This window comes from Drosophila bipectinata, chromosome XR (assembly GCF_030179905.1).
Source record: "Drosophila bipectinata strain 14024-0381.07 chromosome XR, DbipHiC1v2, whole genome shotgun sequence".
NCBI lineage: Eukaryota > Metazoa > Arthropoda > Insecta > Diptera > Drosophilidae > Drosophila > Drosophila bipectinata.
This window is the reverse complement of record NC_091735.1, coordinates 1,259,335-1,279,137: the sequence shown is the minus strand read 5'-3', so window position 1 is coordinate 1,279,137 and position 19,803 is coordinate 1,259,335. Positions and strand designations below refer to the sequence as shown.

The 19,803-nt window shown below is 44.7% G+C and overlaps 1 protein-coding gene across 1 annotated transcript in view; it reads left to right on the top strand.

Annotated features, from left to right (window-relative positions):
- nAChRalpha7 (nicotinic Acetylcholine Receptor alpha7) overlaps nt 1-19,803 on the top strand; it is a 1,067,155-nt gene that overhangs the window by 896,872 nt on the left and 150,480 nt on the right. Inside the window, exon 12 of the mRNA XM_070283181.1 lies at nt 15,238-15,391. Within this exon, the coding sequence (XP_070139282.1) occupies nt 15,238-15,391 (154 nt within the window). The remainder of the gene's footprint in view (nt 1-15,237; nt 15,392-19,803) is intronic.

Genomic DNA, 19,803 nt, shown 5'->3' with positions numbered 1-19,803 from the left:
TCGAAATCAACCACTTGGAACTCGTTCAGCACCAGGACAATCTTCCCATCCACGTGCGCCTAACCGATCCAACTTCAATTCCACTAACCGCCACAGTTTTCATGTGACTACGGAAATGGGAGCACCCCAGTTCACTCTCTGCCAAAGAAACCATGTTCTCCGGAGATGCCCCAGTTTTCTCGCGAAGGATTGCTTTGCTCGTAAGACGATCGTCGATCGCATAACGCCACCATACGCTACTGCATTTTCCGAACATAGCAACCCAGCCTACCAACTCTGCCCTATCGCGACAGCCAACGAACGGTGTCCATAGCGCGCAGGGCACCCAACAGAGCGTAGCATCCCGCTCATCTGTTTTGTCTCAACAGCACAGCCTAGCCCCCGGCTTAACTGCTTCGAACGAGACGCAACTCCTCAGCGCAGTTGCCACCTATCAAAATCCATCCACCACGATTCTCGCCACGGCCCTAATCCGAATTGTCAACGACCAAACGGGACAATCTGTTTTAGCCAGAGCGTTGATTGACCATGGCTCGGAAGGAACACTTATCACCGAAAGCTTAGTACAGACGCTGGGTCTCTCACGCACCCCTATATCTGCGGAAATAACAGGGATCGGCGACTCCTCTCACAATCGTTGTCGACATAGTACCAATTTTGTCCTAAGCTCGATTTCAGGTTCCCAGTTCACATCGTTTGTATCCACTGCATTTATTCTCCGTACACTTACAGGGCACCTTCCAAAATCGGATGTCGACCCTCGCTCATTCCAACACCTTAAAGGATTGCAACTCGCCGATCCCAATTTTGCCCGCTCCGGTCGTATTGACGTGCTTGTGGGCGTTGATCTTATTCCACAATTGATGCTCCCAGAAATTCGACGAGGAACTCATGAGGAACCAATCGCACAAAACACTCTTCTTGGTTGGATTGTTTTTGGACCAGTGAGGAAATCCATGACACACTCCATCACTGTCGGTTGTGTTACAACGACGCTTGATCATCTGGTGCAAAGGTTCTTCGAACTAGATAGCGTGCCGTCTGAACGCCAACTCACCACAGAGGAACGATGGTGTGAAGAACACTTTCGTGAAACCCATGTTCGACAGCCCAACGGGAAATACATGGTTCGCTTACCACTGAAAACCTTGTTCGACCCGTCACAAGTTCTAGGCCGATCAAAACATATAGCCTTAAATCGTTTCTACACACTAGAGCGAAAATTGCAGCAGCGCGATAAGCTTCATCAACAATATCTCCAAGCAATCGAGGAATATTTTGACTTACAGCAAATACAAGAAGTCACTACAAGCGAAGACAGTCACTCTCATATCAACACAAATGGGAAGCTCGGCGCCTTCTGCAGCACGATTCCACACCATGCAGTCCTGAAGGAGGACAGCTTGACGACTAAACTCAGGGTAGTCTACGACGCCTCTTGTAAGAGCTCCAATGGGAAATCACTGAATGGCATTTTATGTACTGGCCCAGCTCTACAGAACGATTTGGGAGGAGTGATACTAAATTGGCGTTGTTATCGCTATGTTTTCGTGGCGGACATCCAAAGGATGTACCAATGTATCGAAATGCAGAGGACTCTCAATTCCAGCGCATTTGGTGGCGTGACAAAACCGGAGAGTTAAAAGAGTTCCGTCTCACCACAGTTACCTTCGGAACAGCATCAGCGCCATACACAGCGATTTTGGTGATCCACGAAATAGCTCAGGACGAACGAGAAAATTATCCGCCAGCAGAAAAGGTACTGAAAAGGGAGATTTATGTTGATGACGTACAAAGCGGCCATGAGACCACGGACGGTGCCATTCGAGTGCGAAACGAGGTCATAGCAGCCCTCCGCTCGGCTGGTATGCATATTCGAAAATGGGCAGCGAACCACCCGGCGTTGCTTAGCGATATTCCTAAAGTAGACCTCTGCAACCACTCAATCTTCGAAATGGACAATAAAGACAGCATTAAAACGCTTGGACTGTACTGGCAGCCAAACCCGGACGTCTACGGATTCAAAATCCATTTCTCGATCAATCCCACACTTTCGAAAAGGGCTCTTTTATCAACAGTGGCGCGGCTCTTCGATCCATTAGGATTTTTAGCACCCTTGATAGTCATGTCAAAAATTCTCCTCAAGGACGTATGGAGTTTCCGTATGCAGCAAACTGATGGCACTTACCGTGCACTCGATTGGGACGACATGCTACCAGAGTCTTTGGCAGCGCGTTGGCAGCGATATCTCGAACATCTTCCAGAAGTTCAACACATTCGCATACCACGCTGGTTCGGTTGCGATTTTAGCAGTGTGATATCTCTTCAATTGCACATGTTCTCCGATGGGTCGTCCCTCGCGTATGCAGCGTGTGCCTACCTTCGAGTACTCGACACTGCTGGAATTATAAATACACACTTAGTCGCAGCTCGCACTAGGGTTACACCAACAAAGCCTCTCACCATACTGCGAGTGGAGCTTTCCGGAGCAGTTCTAGCTACCAAACTCGCCACATGGATCCAGCAGAAACTTCACGTGCCTCAGATGCGGGTCACAGTGTACTACTGGTCAGACGCCATGATCGTGCTTCACTGGATATATGGAGATCCATGCAGGTGGAAGACTTTTGTAGCCAATCGAATTGGCAGCATCCAAGAGGTCAGCTCTGCTTCACAGTGGGGTCATGTGTCTACGCAGGACAACCCTGCGGATTGTGCAACGCGCGGTTTAACCCCACTACAGCTCGCGCAGGATAAGCTCTGGTGGAACGGCCCAGACTGGTTGCAGGAACCCGAAGATCATTGGCCCAAGGTAACTCTTACTTCTCCAGATCCGAGCACAATCTGCGAGGATCAGGCAGCAAAAGTTATCCACGCTCACACCTGTGCATCCACTGATTCCTTTGTTGAGTCATTTTCGTCATACAGTCGACTTGTATTTTTCACAGCATTCATTAATAGCTTTATCCATAATACTCGCTGCAAAAGGGAGGCTCGGCTTTTCGGACAAATTAACGTAAAGGAGTTTTCCGAGGCAATGTATACTCTGGTTCGCGTTGTCCAACAGGAAGCATTCTCTCACGAACTGTCCAAGTTGCGAGCAAACAAATCGCTCTCAAAATCTAACAAGCTTAGCCAACTGTCGATTCATAGATGCCCAAGGGATCCTCAGAGTGCGGGGCAGACTTCAAAACGCTTTGCAGCTCACCACTCAACATCGTGTTAATCCGCCGAAAAGAGCGTTCGAAGCTACAGGTGTGGATTACACAGGATCTATCGATGTCAAGGCCTCGAGGTTCAGAGGACACACTACATACAAGGCCTATATTGCAGTATTCATTTGCCTCGCCAGTAAAGCTATCCATTTGGAGCTGGTGACAGGACTCACAGCACAACATTTTCTCTGGGCTCTCCAACGGTTTATTGGACGCCGCGGTTTTGTGCGGCACATGTACAGTGACTGCGGCACAAGTTTTATAGCAGCAGATAAATCCCTACAGTTGTGGTCTAACGAGTTCCGGCAGGAAATCAACCAGACAGTCGTCCCAGAACTCACAAAGCGCTATATTCAGTGGCACTTTAACCCCCCACACAGCCCAAACTTCGAAGGACTTTGGGAGGCTAACGTCAAAGCCGTAAAGTCTCATCTTCATCGTTCCTTCAAAGGATACCCAATGACTTATGAACAATTATCAACCGTTCTTATCCAGATCGAGGCCTGTCTTAACTCTCGGCCATTATGCCCGTTAACCGCGGATATTAACGATCTGCAAGTATTGACTCCAGCTCATTTTCTCATCGGAGACTCCATGCAATCGCTTCCTACCCCCAGTGACATGGACAAGTCGCTCAACACTTAGTTCATGGAGGGACAACGGATCCTACGCCAGTTCTGGAAAAGATGGAGCTCAGATTGGTTGTCTCACCTTCTGGCACGCCCTAAGTGGAGACAAGAGGAAGAAAACCTACAAGTCAATGACCTAGTTATTATCAAGGACGACAGGACAGGTCCAACCGATTGGAAACTAGGTCGTGTTATAGAATTACACCCTGGAGCCAATGGGATGGTACGAGTTGCAACAATCTATACAGGTTCGGGTACATATAAGCGATCAGTATCCAAGATCTGCAGATTACCCATCCCGAATTACACGGAAGCTAAAGTCGGGGAAGCTAATCTTGAACAATAGTGATACACGCATTTGATCTCACATCCATATCACAGCAAACATTTCACCTGTTTCTTTCAGTTACCATTAGAAGGATGTCTTAATGCTGGACCCAGCATTGCGGGGCGGCATGTACGGTCATTTTCGTTGTCGTAATGTTCATTACGTAATGTTAGTGCATACCACAACCCTACAATCGATACCTGTTTGATGTCTATCGATCTCGAGACCCCGGTCCCTTTGGAAAGCGGGACATCTCTAAGCTTCTTCCAATTATTACGACTGAAACACATTTTTGTTATACTGCCAACATTGTTTGATCTCTAAAATCAATTCAAATTAAATTCAGTGACATACTTGAAACAAACCCTGTGTTTTTATAAAACGGCAACAGCAAAGTCCCCATAGCAGACTTCTGCTAATCATTGACTCCCGTATTTTATCGGCGCAGTCACAACACTGACCCATTCAAAATAATTGTAAACTAACCAACATAAACTAAGCAAGTAAATAAAAATTAAGTTCAATGCACTACTGTGTCTAGTCGTTTGGATTGAAAACCTCCGAGCAGAACTGTGCTCAACTATGACATTACGCCCATGAACGGCATTTGTCACATCATTTTTGGTGGCCCATGGATGGAAACACCAAATGGAACTAACGGATGGCACCTACACTATCGCATGGGATCTCATCATCAAACGCTATGATAACCCCCGTTTACAATTCATGCACCACATGAACGCCCTCTACGACATACACTTTATCTCAAGGGAAAGCTCATCAGAGATCAAACATATGCTAAACATAACCAACGTATGCATCAACGAGTTCAATCGTCTCAAAACGAATATCCATTCTAGCACGCAATGGATAGTCCATCATTTGATCGCTAGACTACCTACGACAACTGTACAAGCCTGGGAGCATTGCTTGGGAAACTCCAGTGACATTCAGAGTTTCCTCGACTTGGAAACCTTACTCAACAATTGCCTCGTCAGCATTAACATCATTGAGAACCGGAAATGTTGCCAGCCCACGCAAAACTCTACGATCAACAAAACGACAAATTATCCACGCCAAAATCCCAAGCAAAAGGGTTCCAGGCTCTGCAAGGGCAGCACGTTCTGCGTTACGACTGGAACCAACGGTTGAACTTATAAACTGTAAGTTCACAGAACTTGCCACTCAGTTACTGGGGCTTCCACGTCACCAAGTAACATCACAGCACCGGGATCGTTAATAACTCAAAGAACACCTGTAGATTTAGTACAGAGTTCTCCACAAGCGTATGTACGGACCCTCAATTTCACCATCTGAAGCGACCAGTGTAAGTCCTCAACTCGATAACCTCTCATTTACCAAGAAGCAATGTCAACGTGGACCCTTGTCAGCATCTTCAGGGATTACACTTGTCCAATCCAACCTTTACCAGGCCAGGCCGCGTCGACGCGTTATTTAGAGTAGATCTAATACCATATTTGTTGCTTCCAGATTTACGGAATGAAGGTCCAAATAGGCCATAAAAAATAAAAAAGGGGCAAATGTGGTAACCATTCAATGCCATGAGACTTATCTGGATGCACTGGTAAAGGGTTTCTTGGATCTCGATGAAATCAGCTCTGAGAGGACCTTATAAGCAGAATAACAATGGTGTGAGGATCATTTTCAGCGTACCTGCACCCGACAACCCATTGGAAAATACCTGGTCCGGCTTCCGTTAAAAACTGAATTTGATAAAGAACAAGTCATCGGAAAGTCACCAAATTGCACTCAATAGATTCCACCTATTAGAACGTCGGCTAAACAGAAACGACACACTTAAACGACAATAATACTCCACCATCAAGGAATATTTTGATCTTAAGCAACTCTCCAAAGTCACTACCGCAGAATCTCGGCATCAAATGATCACTCCAAGAGGTCAACAGTATTTCTCATCATGTACTCTTCCACACCACGCCGTGGTAAAGTAGGACAGTACAACGACCAAAGTTCGGGTACGATACATTATGTACCACTTCGAACGGAAAATCCCTTAACGACATATTGTGCATCGGCCCACCGTTACAAAACGATTTAGGAGGAGTCATCATGAAATGGAGGCTACATCCGTTACGTGTTTGCAGCAGATATCCAACGAATGTATCGCTGTATCGACATACACCAGGATGATGCTCAATTTCAACGCATCTTATGGAGGAATGATCAAAACGAAATAGCCGAGTACATCCTTAATACTGTCACTTTTGGTTCTGCATCAGCACCGTATACCGTGCTCCGTCAACTCGCTCACGACGAACAACATCGCTACCCATTAGCAACTCTAGTCTTATTAAATGAAGTATATGTCGAAACTGGTCACAATACTATTCATGGAGCATTGGAAATACAAAATCAACTTATCGCTTCACTAAAATCGGCTGGAATGGAACTCAGGAAATGGGCATCAAATCATCCACAGAGCTTAGCCGGAATTTCTGACCAGCACATAGCTCAAAAGCGACATGTAGAAGTAAATTTCCAGGAGACTATTAAAACTCTGGGACTTTATTGGAGCCCACAAGAGGATTTCTATAGCTTCAAGGATTTGACCTTCCTGCCTCCCTTAGTAAACGTTCCTTTCTTTCAGTAGTCGCTCGCCTCTATGATCCCTTAAGCTTTATAGTTCCTGTCACTACTGCTGCCAAGAGTATTCTAAAGAACATATGGCAGTGGCGACCACAGACATCCGAAAAAAACCAACCCGCTCTCGACTGGGTCGCAGTCACACCAACTACACGTCTTTTGTGACCGCTCCTCGCAAGCTTACGCAGCCTGTCTTTATCTCCGGATACAATATCCATCCGGGTGAGTGAGCACGGCCCAAAGGTATCTGCATAACTTACGCCACCCACAAGAACTTCGTCATATGGGCGCGATTCGAGTACCAGAATTACGAGAAGCTCTGCATCAAATCGTAAGGATGGTTCAAAAAGAAGCTCTTCTCAAGAGATCAGCCGAGTCCTGGCACGAAAATCTCTATCCAGGCACAGTGCCCTTAGCGCTCTTTGCCCGTTTTTAGACGACTTTGGGATTCTGCGACTTAAATGACGACTAAAGAACGCTCAACAACTGTTCCAAGCACAGAAAAATCCGATCATTATACCCAAAATGCATCATTTTACTGACCTTGTAATCAAAAATGCGCACCTGAACACTCTTCACGGAGGCACTGAGGTCACCTTTGCAACCATTCGGCACACATTCTGGATAGTCAATGGGAAACAAGCAGTAAAAATGATTCTACGACAATGTGTTCAATGCTTCAAACGTCGGCCAAGGCCTGCCTAACAGTTAATGGGGGATCTACCACTACATCGGGTCAACCCACTTGGTCGAGCTTTTGAAGCCACTGGCGTCGACTATACGAGCGCCTTTTACTTGAAAGCATCCAGATTTCGTGGGCATCACACATACAAGGCATATATCGCAGTATTTATATGTTTAGCAACCGAAGCGATACATCTGGAAGCGGTCACAGGACTATCTACTCAACACTTCCTTTGGGCTCTTCAACGCTTTATTGGACGTAGAGGTTTGTGCAAGTATCTAATTTCATCGGAGCAGAAAATTCTCTTTGCATCTTGCAAAAGAAGTTTCGAAATTCCATCGACACGGACATCGCACCCACTCTTACGGCCCGTGGAATCCAATGGCATTTCAACCAACCGCACAGTCCTTATTTTGGCAATCGATGGAGCGCCGATTGGCTTTCACATCTACAAGCACGTCCGAAATGGCGCCAAGAACGAACGAATCTGCAAATTGACGATCTAGTTGTAATCAAGGATGACCGGCTCCCCCCAAACGAATGGAAGATGGCTCGAATAATCGATTTGCATCCTGGAGAAGATGGACTAGTTCCCGTCGCCTCACTAAAAACCGTTTCTGGAACCTATAAGAGGTCCCTGTCCAAGTTATGTCCATTGCCAATTTCCACCAATCTTACTCCGAAACCTGAAGAAGTCCAATAACACAATATTTATCTTTTCGATTTATCGCTGCATCTTCAGCGAGCTTAGAATCCACCCAGATTTCTCCCTGTAATCTTTGCAAAGCTTTCCTTGTCTTGTCTCCTCCTAGTAAAGTTGTTGTTTAAGAAGAGTCGTAGAGCAAGCAAAGTGATCGAAGTAGTGGAAAAGGTCAAAGAAAAACCACGCGGGATTAAAGCTGATCCATTCAAAATAATTGTAAACTAACCAACATAAACTAAGCAAGTAAATAAAGATGAAGTTCAATGCATAACTGTGTCTAGTCGTTTGGATTCAAAACCCCCGAGCAGAACTGTGCTCAACTATGACATTACGCCCATGAACGGCATTTGTCACAACATGACTTATTTACTAAATGCGATGAGGCGCCAAAATACATACATAAGAAATGACGTGGAAACATTCGGTACACATTCCCGGTAGGCAGCGAAATGGCTGAGGTGGTAACGGAAGAGGAAGTCCTAGCAAAAGAATGAGGCTTAGCCTTAAACGACGGTTTCTTAATAAGCCTTGCAGCTGGCTCAGACGCTGCAGCTGGGCAGCTTTGCAGAGCTGTTCCATAAGTGCTTCCCCGAAGGCACTTTTCGCAAAAATACTGCAAATACTCCTGCTGCTCCTCAAACCAGGCAAACCAAGAGAAGAGCCGTCGTCGCATAGGCAAATCCGCCTGCTGGACACAACAGGCAAGGTTTTCGAGAGGCTGATTGCAGCGAGGCTCGTAGCTTCCTTTGAGGAGTAGAAAAGGCTATCTTCGAAGCAGTACGGATTCGGGATGGGAAGGTCGATTTTGGACGCCATAGCGGCGGTGGCCAGCATAGTTTGCAACGAAATAGAGGGAAACAAATGAATGGGTGGATCTAAGCAGTACTGCATAATAGTTACTGGACATCAGAAACGCCTTCAACACGGCGGACTGGGGCAAAACACTGGCAGCTGTGAGGCAGTTCCCAGTGCTTAAACGAACGTTTTCCATAGCTATTATCACCAGATATCATGTCCAGAACCTGCATGCTGGGTCACGAGCACTTTTAGTCATGATGCATTCCAATACTGACCGATCGGGTAAGAAAAACTGTGCTCAAGACCAATAACAGGTGTGTGAGATGTTTCCGGATTAAACACGGCGGACTGGGGCAAAACATTGGCAGCCCTAAGAAAGTGCTACCGTTTTACACGGACATGGGCATGGAGGCACACGACGTTACGGTGGGTATTTTTCAAGGATCGGTTCCTGGACCACTGCTGTAGAACGTCATATACGTCGGTATACGTATACTTCGCAGACAACGTAGGGTTGTACCCAAGTAGAGGGAGGAAGCGAAGATAGCGGCAAATCAAGCGATAGAGTCAATGAAGCACTTGCTTTAAAATGCTGGACTAAGCCTAGCCCCACAGAAAACAAAAACAGTGCTAGTCGTAAGAAGCTGGAATCGGCAACGATCCAAGTTGGTGGCCATAACGTCCCAGCGGACCACAAAATACCTTGGCTTGATGATTGACGGCCGGCTCTTTTTCCGTGAGCACCTGGAGTACATCGGAAACTAAAAGAGTTGGGAATTACCCCTATTTGAATGTGATAACAGTTTTGAGTTCTTCGAATGTTAAGGAAGCAGTGGAGATGGTTGATATTAGAAACCGTTTTGGGGATTTCACCACAGTTTCCCACAGTCCACCAAATGACGGCGATCGTAGGGGAATAAAGTCAATTTGCCTCTTGTTGCACGGATGAACTATGCTGTCCTTAGCATTGCTTGAAAATACAGCGTTTTCTTACTCCTTTAATTTGTTGTTGGTTCCAATAAAATTCGTAGCATTATCGCAATGGAACGTCTGGCGTTTTCCTCGACGTCCCCAAAAGCGCCGAAATGCGGCCAGAAAGGCAATTGTGGTGGATCACTCACCAACTCTAAATGAACTTCCTTTCTGGAAAAACAACAGAAAACTGCCATGTAAGCCTTCCCCGGTCGCTTGCCTTGAATCTTGTAATTAATCCATATACAGTCGCAGTAGTCTACCCAAGTGTTGAAGAATGGACGAGCCTGCGTGACCCTTTGGCTGTTATATTTCTCATTATTTGGCTCATTAATTTTGACTTGAGTCTCTTGCATCGTACGCAGTTGTGAATAATTCTCCCTGCTATTGTTTTGTCATTGACGATTCAAAGTTTTTCACGAAGTATAGCACGTGAAGCTGGGGCACCACAATGCATGTTGTTTTCATGAAGTTCTCTATGATCATTTTTACGACTGTGTCCATGTAGGGAAGCAATAAAGGATTATTATAGGATTAGAATACAGGAGCCTTAGAATGCTCCAATCTGCCTCTCAGACGGATTAAACAATTAGTTCCGAAGCTGGGGTCCAACGATATAAGAGATGTCTTTTGAATCGTTTTAACTGTTTGCATTCTGCTTTAAATTCAATCTGCTGATTAAAGTTGCCGCTCTGTTGAATTTATAGCCAAATCGAAGCGTGAATAGAACAATCCGTTGCAATTTGTTAATTGATTTGCTGTGCCGGCGGTTGAATTCTCCTCCGAATGCTTATTTTGCAGCTGCCATGCTGACAAATTTTGTCTTGTTAGCATGTTAGCCCGATTTACCCTAGATCCATGCAGAAATAGAGGACCATAGAACCATATATTATTTTGTTAGCTTCCTAGCGGTTGATCCTCTGGACAATATATCAGCTGCATTATTAGCGGATGATACGTGGTAACATTGAGACTGCTCCATTACTTTTTGAAAATTGGATATCCGACGTAAATCGATTTGACACCACACTGTAAGTGGAAGCCGCTGCATTAATCCAGCCCAAAACGACGGAAAAGTCTATCCAAAGTAGCCGTCAACTTTGTCTAAAGGCAAGTATAAATTTTGTCTGACACTATGCGTGAGCTCTGCTCCTAGAACTGCTGCGCACAGCTGCAGTCTGGGCAACGATTGCTTTGCTGTAGGTGCCACACTAGAATAAGAACATAATAGCCCCACCGAGGTTTGCTTGTTTTTGATGTTGGTCGTAAGTATATATATCGCATAGGCACTCACAGTATTTTCCTTAGATACTTCCTGACTTGTTTGAGCATCATTTTCGAAGCTTGAAGCCGTGTGGGAGTCATTACTGACTGAACTAGCACCCGTCAATCAATTCTCTATATTACATTTATTTTCAAGTGTTGTCGATCCTAGCGAGTAGTTGTCCTGTGACCGGATTGCTAGAAGGCTTAAGCATTTTATGGCCAGAAATGGGGTTGTCTTAGTGCCGTAGGTGACTATTTATGTCGGTAGTATCTGAGGTCTTCCGCTGGATCGTTTCGCCAAACTATGAGTTGATTAAATGGATCATACGGGCTTATCTATACTTGACGGTACATCTTTTCTATGTCCACCGTAAATACATACTTATGGGTTCGGAGGCGTAGAAGTATACACAAAAGCATGCTCTAAACTGTGGGACCTGTATGTATCATGTCATTCAAGGATTTCCTACTTGACCTACTTGGTTATTTCCAACTTGAAATGAGAAAAAAGGTTGAGCTGGTTGGCTAAACTGTGCGGAAGAATAAAGACTGCTATGCGCTGGGTAAAATCCCCATGAAGAAACCTTACTCAAACAGTCACTCTCGCTCTGCTCATTCTTGATTGGCTACCAATACTTTCGATTCGGAGTTTGTTAATGTGGATTTTTAACGAAGGTGATTGATCTGCGATCCAGAATTCAGAAGTGTTTAAAACTTCGCTGCCTGCCCGTTATCTGTTTGGACTGCTACCTTAACAGTGGCAAGAAGTTTTTTAATTTTTATTGCTTACTGTACCTTTTTCTACAACTTAAAGGTTTGTAGTTTCTAGATGTAACAAGGTATGATATTTTTTGTCAAACTTAAAACAACTATATCCTTTGCATTGCGTCGATTTGTGGTCGCTTTTAAAGCAATTGACGCACATATTTCTTTTTGTACTAAATTAAGTTTTTCAGATACTGTTTTATCGCGGAGCTCATCACATTTATTTAACGAGGAATTTTTCGCTTTGCAAAAGTAGCACGATAGCCTGCCGGATATACCGGACGAGCAGGCCATATTCTTTGCCTTCCTTCTGGGTGATGGCTTAAGACTGCTTAGGAACAAGCTAAGGACTCTGATTGTTTGTTCAAAGAATTAAAGCATTGCCTGCAATGGCTGAACTTCTACTGATTTTCCTACAGTTTGCTCAAATAGGCCCCTAGAATACTTTAGAGACAAGAATACTCCCTGGTTTGTCAAACGTATTTATTTTGGCATTATCGAAATCAACAGGCACATTATTTGGACGGTTCTTGCTAACTTAACTAGCTCTTCCTTTCATGATTTTAATCAAATCTTTGCTGAAATCCTTTATGTATAGTGTAGTGGTTGACAAGGACTTAAAACGAATTTAGTTCCCAAACGTTTCCTTTTCCGTTACTTTTTGAACCCTATAATAGCCCCCACTTTTTCTAAGCCAGCTTTATACTCTCTTTAGAGACAGAAAAACCAAGAAATCAGAAACCAATATTTATAGAATTTACCATACATGAAAAACAAATTCATATCCTTGCAGAGGGTAAAATAATATGGTTAAAAAGGTGCAACGCAGTAAATGAGATATCTTCGACCCTATAAATTATATATATTCTTGATCAGGATCACCTCCTGAGTTAATATAAGCATTTTCTTTCTGTCTGTTTGTCTTTTTCTGATATTTTTTGAACCAACCAACTTGAAACTTTGCACACTTTTTTTTTTTTCTTGCTCGTTGTATATAAAAGACGGAAATGACATAACTTTGTTGTTTTTAGATATAGAAAGAAGTAATTTTCAATAGATTATATTTTTAACAAAATACAACACACCTTTATAATTTAGTAAGAAGGCGAGAATTTTATAAGGACTTAATATAGGTTTTATAGTTGCCATATAACTAAACGATCGAAAATTACCAAACTCTACAACCTACATATTTTTTGTCAATTGCTCCGATCTACAGAATTTTAAAAGGCCGTCTATATTCTATAGCTGCTATAAAACTGAACGATCGGATATGGTATTCGGTTATAAACCAACTATTTTTTTTTTGGAAGATAAAAGCTTAGCTTTTTATACCCTTGCAGAGGGTATTATAATTTTGTCCAAAAGTGTGCAACGCAGTGAAGGAGACATCTCCGACCCTATAAAGTATATATATTCTTGATCAGGATCACCTCCTGAGTTGATATGAGCATGTCCGTCTGTCCGTCTGTCCGTCTGTCTGTCTGTCTGTCTGTCCGTTTCTACGCGAACTAGTCTCTCAGTTTTAAAGCTATCGTCTTGAAACTTTGCACGCACCCTTCTTTCCTTTGCACGCAGTATATAAGTCGGAACGACCGGGATCGGCCGACTATATCCTATAGCTGCCATACAACTCATTGATCGGAAATGGTATACTTTGGTGTTTTTAGAGTAAGAGAGTTCAAATTTGACACGAAAGCTATTTTTGGCAACACATTACGACACGCCAAATTTCATATGGATCGGCCGACTATATCCTATAGCTGCCATATAACTGAACGATCGGAAATGACCCAACTTTAACCCAACTCGTGTTTTTGAAGATAGAAAGCTGAAACTTGGTACAGATTATATTTTTGGCCAGTTGATCCAACCTACAAAATTTCATTAGGATCGGCCGACTATATCCTATAGCTGCCATATAACTGAACGATCGGAAATGGTACTTGGTAGAAATATCAACTTTCTTATTTTTGAAAATAAAAGCTTGGGACTTTTTTTTAGATTTATTATTTTAGTTAATTGGTTTTATTATGATGTATTCATAAGGATCGGCCAACTATATCCAATGTTTGCGATATATATCCGGTTTTAACTGCAAGGGTATATAAACTTCGGCTCCGCCCGAAGTTAGCTTTCCTTTCTTGTTTTTTTTTAATTTTTTGGTCTTATAAATTGGTTTTTATACCCTTGCAGAGGGTATTATAATTTTGTCCAAAAGTGTGCAACGCAGTGAAGAAAATATCTCCGACCCTATAAAGTTTATATATTCTTGATCAGGATCACCTCCTAAGTTGATATGAGCATGTCCGTCTGTCTGTCTGTCTGCCCGTCTGTCTGTTTCTACGCAAACTAGTCTCTCAGTTTTAAAGCTATCAACTTGAAACTTTGCACACACCCTTCTTTCCTTTGCACGCAGTATATAAGTCGGAACGACCGGGATCGGTCGACTATATCCTATAGCTGCCATATAACTGATTGATCGGAAATGGTATAACTTTGGTGTTTTTAGAGTAAGAGAGTTCAAATTTGACATGAGATTCTATTTTTGGTCAGTTGATCCAACCTTTTAATTTTCATAAGGATTGGCCGACTATATCCTATAGCTGCCATATAACTGAACGATCGGAAATGACCCAACTTTCGTGTTTTTGAAGATAGAAAGCTGGAAATCAATACAGATTCTAGTTTTGGTCATTTCATCCAACCTACCAAATTTCATAAGGATCGGCCAACTATATTCGATGTTTGCGATATATATCCGGTTTTAACTGCAAGGGTATATCAACTTCGGCTCCGCCTGAAGTTAGCTTTCCTTTCTTGTTTTTAATGAAATTCTTGTAAGGATTTGCCAAATATATTTGATATTTGCAATGTATATGCAATTTAAACTTAAAGGGTATATAAACAATGGCTCCGACCGAAGTAAGCTTCCTTTCTTGTTTTTTATTGTTTTTTGTGAAGACGATTAAATCGCCTACGTATAAGTAGTAAGAACGCCCAATTTTGTATTGGAAGAAGATGCTAGATGTTTTTTTAGGCCACATGGTAAACGACTCTGCACACACGTTCCATCAACTTTTTTTTATCAATTTGTGGGAGATCAATACTGGGTATTACATACATTAACAACGCTAGAAAAATACTTAAATATTTATCTATAAAATTAATATATAGTTCAACACTTAACTCTGTAACGTAACTCTGTAAAACTTTTCAAATATAAAAAATGGTTATATATGTATATATAGGCACGATAATGATCCCAGTGCTGGTCCAGTGGGACATGATGCGCATGTGGCTGATACTCGTAAGCATGAAGAACTTTCGCACAACTGCCTAAGCTCCTCTGTAGAATACGAGCTGGCACTGATTCTTAAAGAGCTGCGTTGGATAACAGATCAGGTGAGAATATTTTTGAATAAAATATCCTTGGTATATTAAATCGAATTCAAGCACTCCTAATTAATTTAAAGAAAGGAAAGCTTACTTTGGAGGGAGTTGAAGCTTATATATCCTTGGCCGATCGCCATGAGAATTTGATTCTAAAATCAATTTCTTACATTTAAAGATGTCCCAAGCTTTTATGTATCTATAAAAAATATCTATTAATGGTATTTTTTTCTTATACCAAATACCATTTCCGATCGAAGGTTGGATCATGAAATTTGGTCAATAGGATCAACTGGCAAAAAATAGAATCTGTAGGAAATCCCAACTATCCAACCCTAAAAACACCAAAGTTATGACCTTTTTGGATCGATTAGTCATACAAAAGCTATTGTAAAAAAGTATTATATTAAAAGTATTATGCTTTGCTCAAGAGAAAAACACAGTGAATGCGTTTTGTTTCTGTGTCTTTCCAAAGGTAATCTTTGGGATCTCACAGGAATCTCCCGGGATCTGCTCATTTTATTCTTTAGCTGCCATAAATTTGATTTATCGGTAAAGATCCAACTTAAGTGCTGTTAATGAAAAAAATTGGAACTCCCTAAAGATTATATTTTTCCCTCGGGCTCCGCTCAACGATAGCTTCCCTTTCTTGTTATACCCTTGCAGAGGGTATTCTAATTTTGTCCAAAAGTGTGCAACGCAGTGAAGAAGACATCTCCGACCCTATAAAGTTTATATATTCTTGATCAGGATCACCTCCTGAGTTGATATGAGCATGTCCGTCTGTCTGTCTGTCCGTTTCTATGCGAACTAGTCTCTCAGTTTTGCAGCTATCGACTTGCACACAAACTTTGCACACACCCTTCTTTCATTTGCACGCAGTATATAAGTCGGAACGGCCCGGATCGGTCGACTATATCCTATAGCTGCCATATAACTGATTGATCGGAAATGGTAAACCTTTGGTGTTTTTGAAGTTAGAGACTTTAAATTTGACAAGAAAGCTATTTATGGCAAAATAATACGACACGCCAAATTTCGTAAGGATCGGCCGACTATATCTTATAGCTGCCATATAACTGAACGATCAAAATTTACCCAACTTTCGTTTTTTTGAAGATAGAAAGCTGAAACTTAGTACAGATTATATTCTTGGTCAGTTGATCTAACCTACCAAATTTCATTAGGATCGGCCGACTATATCCTATAGCTGCCATATAACTGAACGATCGGCTATGGTATTTGGTAGAAATATCAACTTTCGTATTTTTGAAGATAGAAGCTTGGGACTTTTTTTTAGATTTTTTATTGTAATTTTTTTTTTTTTTTTTTTAACGTTGCTTTTATTTCTTTAATCTTCTCTTTGCGAGACTAACAAGAGGTGTTAGTTATCAAATCTTATATTAATAATGTCGACGGTCAAAAACATTGTTATCGATAGTTAAGTTAGTATTATTAGGAAATGTAGTATTTTAAGTTGTCGGAATTACGGGCCTACTAATAGCGGTAGTGTGAATGCCGCCAAAAAGTGCCATTCATTGTTTTGTTGATTGTAGGAGGGCACACTTCGGTAAGAAGAAGGATTAATATTTGAATTGTAAACTAATGTATGAATTTATAGAATAAAACGTTCCGTTAGCCACAGCCAAGGCCTTTGAAGTACCCCTTTCTTCGGACCTACGCGTGTGGGGAGCCGTTTAAGGCAACTCCACATGACACAAAACAACAGCTTTTATTCGCAGTCCTAGGGAGACTGCAAGGGCAACTTGCGCTGGAGGACGGCTCGACGACCAGCTAGAGAGTTGCCAGGAGCGCACGGAGCGCAGTTCCCGTACCAGCAGAGGAGTCGCAGCCAGCGACACAGACGGCGCAAGGAGCGCCCATCTCTGAGTACGGACGGAGTCGCAGCCAGCGACACGGAGACGCAGCCAGCGTCGGTTCAGGAGACACAGCCAGCGTCGGTTCAGGAGACGCAGCCAGCGTCGGTTCAGGAGACGCAGCCAGCGTCAGGAGGCGCAAGGAGCGCCAAGCATCAGCGACCAGACGGCACAGGTCCGCCATTTTGGAGCGCGGGGCAGCGCCATATTTGGACCATATTATATTTGGATTTGGATATCTCGAGATGCAGCATTCCCTCAGGAGGAGTTCCCGGCTGAACGGAGGGGAAGCCACACCTACAACGCGAGCGGATCAGCAGCCAGTGAGTAGTGCAGCAGAAAGCCGGCCAAGGGTTAACATAACCACGGCGGCGGCCATTTCTCGCCCAGCCACTACAGCGACTACAGTAGCGTCCCAACCAAGGAGCACTGTAACAGCAGCTGCGAGTTCAGAGCCGGAGGTGAGCCAGCCACTCACGGCGTACCTATTGGAGAGGATTACGGCGTTGGAGAACCAGCTGAAGAAGGTCAAAGCCATGGACACAGCAAGCACCGCCAATTGCGCGCCAATCGCAGTTGGCCCAAGCGCAAATGGCGCCAACAGTGGAGCGTCGGAGCGGCCGCCATCGTGGAGCGGACCGCCATTAACCGCCACATCGAACGGTGAGGCACCAACTAACGGGGTCGGGCCGGACCCATATAGCAGTTTCGGTGCGACCAGTGGGACCTACACGCTGCCGCCATCTTGGAGTGGACCACCGTTGCTAACGACTAGCAACCCACTGTGCGCTACAAGTGCTGCGCAGACAGCGCATGGATTCGCGCTACCGGGCGGGAGCATCCACAACGTAGCAACTGCATCACCATTTGTTGGATCCTACGCCTGGATGACGCCGAATGGAACCCAAGCTTATGGACCAAGGAGGCTCCCGGACTTGCCTATATTTGGAGGGCAGCCCGAGGATTGGCCCATTTTTAATTGTGCATTTGTAGAGACGACCCAAGCGTACAACTGCACGGATCTGGAGAACAACCAGAGGCTTTTGAAGGCGCTGAAGGATGAAGCACGCGAGACAGTGAAGTCGCTGCTGATTCACCCTGCAAACGTCAGAGCCGTGATGGAGCAGCTGCGGTTTAGGTTTGGCCGACCGGAGCAGCTAATACGCAGCCAGCTGAACAGCGTGCGAGAGGTTCAGCCGATTTCGGAGCAGCAACTGGCGAGGATCGTCCCCTTCGCAACCAGAGTGAGTAACCTCACGGCCTTCTTGCAGTCGGCAAAGGCGGAGCAACATCTGGGAAACCCCACACTCATGGAGGAGCTTGTGGCAAAGCTTCCCACCAGCAAACGAGTGGATTGGGCCAGGCACGCTGCATCGATCCAGCCCTTTCCCACTGTAGCGCACTTCAGCGCGTGGCTACAGGAGTACGCGAACATCGTGTGTACGATTTTGGACGTCGATGGAAAGGAGCCGAGGCGTCGAGTTCTACACGCGAGCGTCGACCAGAACGCATACAAGCAGCGGGATGACCGGCATGGAGGTTGTCCAATTTGTGAAGGTCAACATGCTACGACGAGTTGCAACGAATTCATTGGAGCTTCGCCACCGGGCAGATGGAGCATGGTGAAGAGGCATCGGCTCTGCTTCACATGCTTACGAAGTGGGCATGCGGCCAGATTCTGCGATGTGCATGGCGAGTGCCAGATCAACGGATGCCGCAGATTGCATCACCGTCTGCTACATGAAGAGGACGAAGGGCGAAGACGGCCGGAGCAGCGAGGTGGTTTCAGGCGCCACAACGGAGGGAACCAGATGTCACCAGTTTCCAGACGCAGCCCGGACAGGAGGTCTTCGCCACGAGGTGGTTACAGGGACCACGAGAGGACCCAGGAGTCGGCTGTCCGCAGGAACAGCCAGGAGAGAAGGGCCCCGCAGCCAGCGGAGGCGCCCATGCAGAGGAACTTGAGTATTGACGTCAAAGGAGGCCGACTTTTGTTCCGTATACTGCCAGTAACGCTGTACGGAGCTGGTCGCCAGGTGGACACATACGCGCTATTAGATGAAGGATCCTCCGTCACGATGATCGACGATGAGCTACGGAGGGATCTGGGAGTGCAAGGCGAACGTCGACAGCTGAACATCCAATGGTTTGGAGGAAGAGCCAGCAGGGAGCCTACCAACGTGGTGAGCCTGGAGATCAGTGGAGCTGGGAAGCCCACTCGTCACCCGTTGAGGAACGTGTACGCCGTTTCGAGCCTGAGTCTGCCGATGCAGACGTTATGTCGACGAGATGTCCAGGGCGTTCATAAGGATTCGCGACTGCCGATGAAGCCCTACAGCAACGTGGTGCCGAAGTTGCTAATCGGACTGGACCATGGTCATCTGGGATTGCCACTTAGGACGAGGCGGTTTGCCAGAGAGGGACCGTTTGCGGCCGCAACCGAGCTTGGATGGGTTGTGTTTGGGCCAGTAAGTGGACAATCGACTACGCCGTCACCGAGGTCCTGCCTTCTAGCCGTGTCAGTGGAGGACACGATGGGAAAGATGG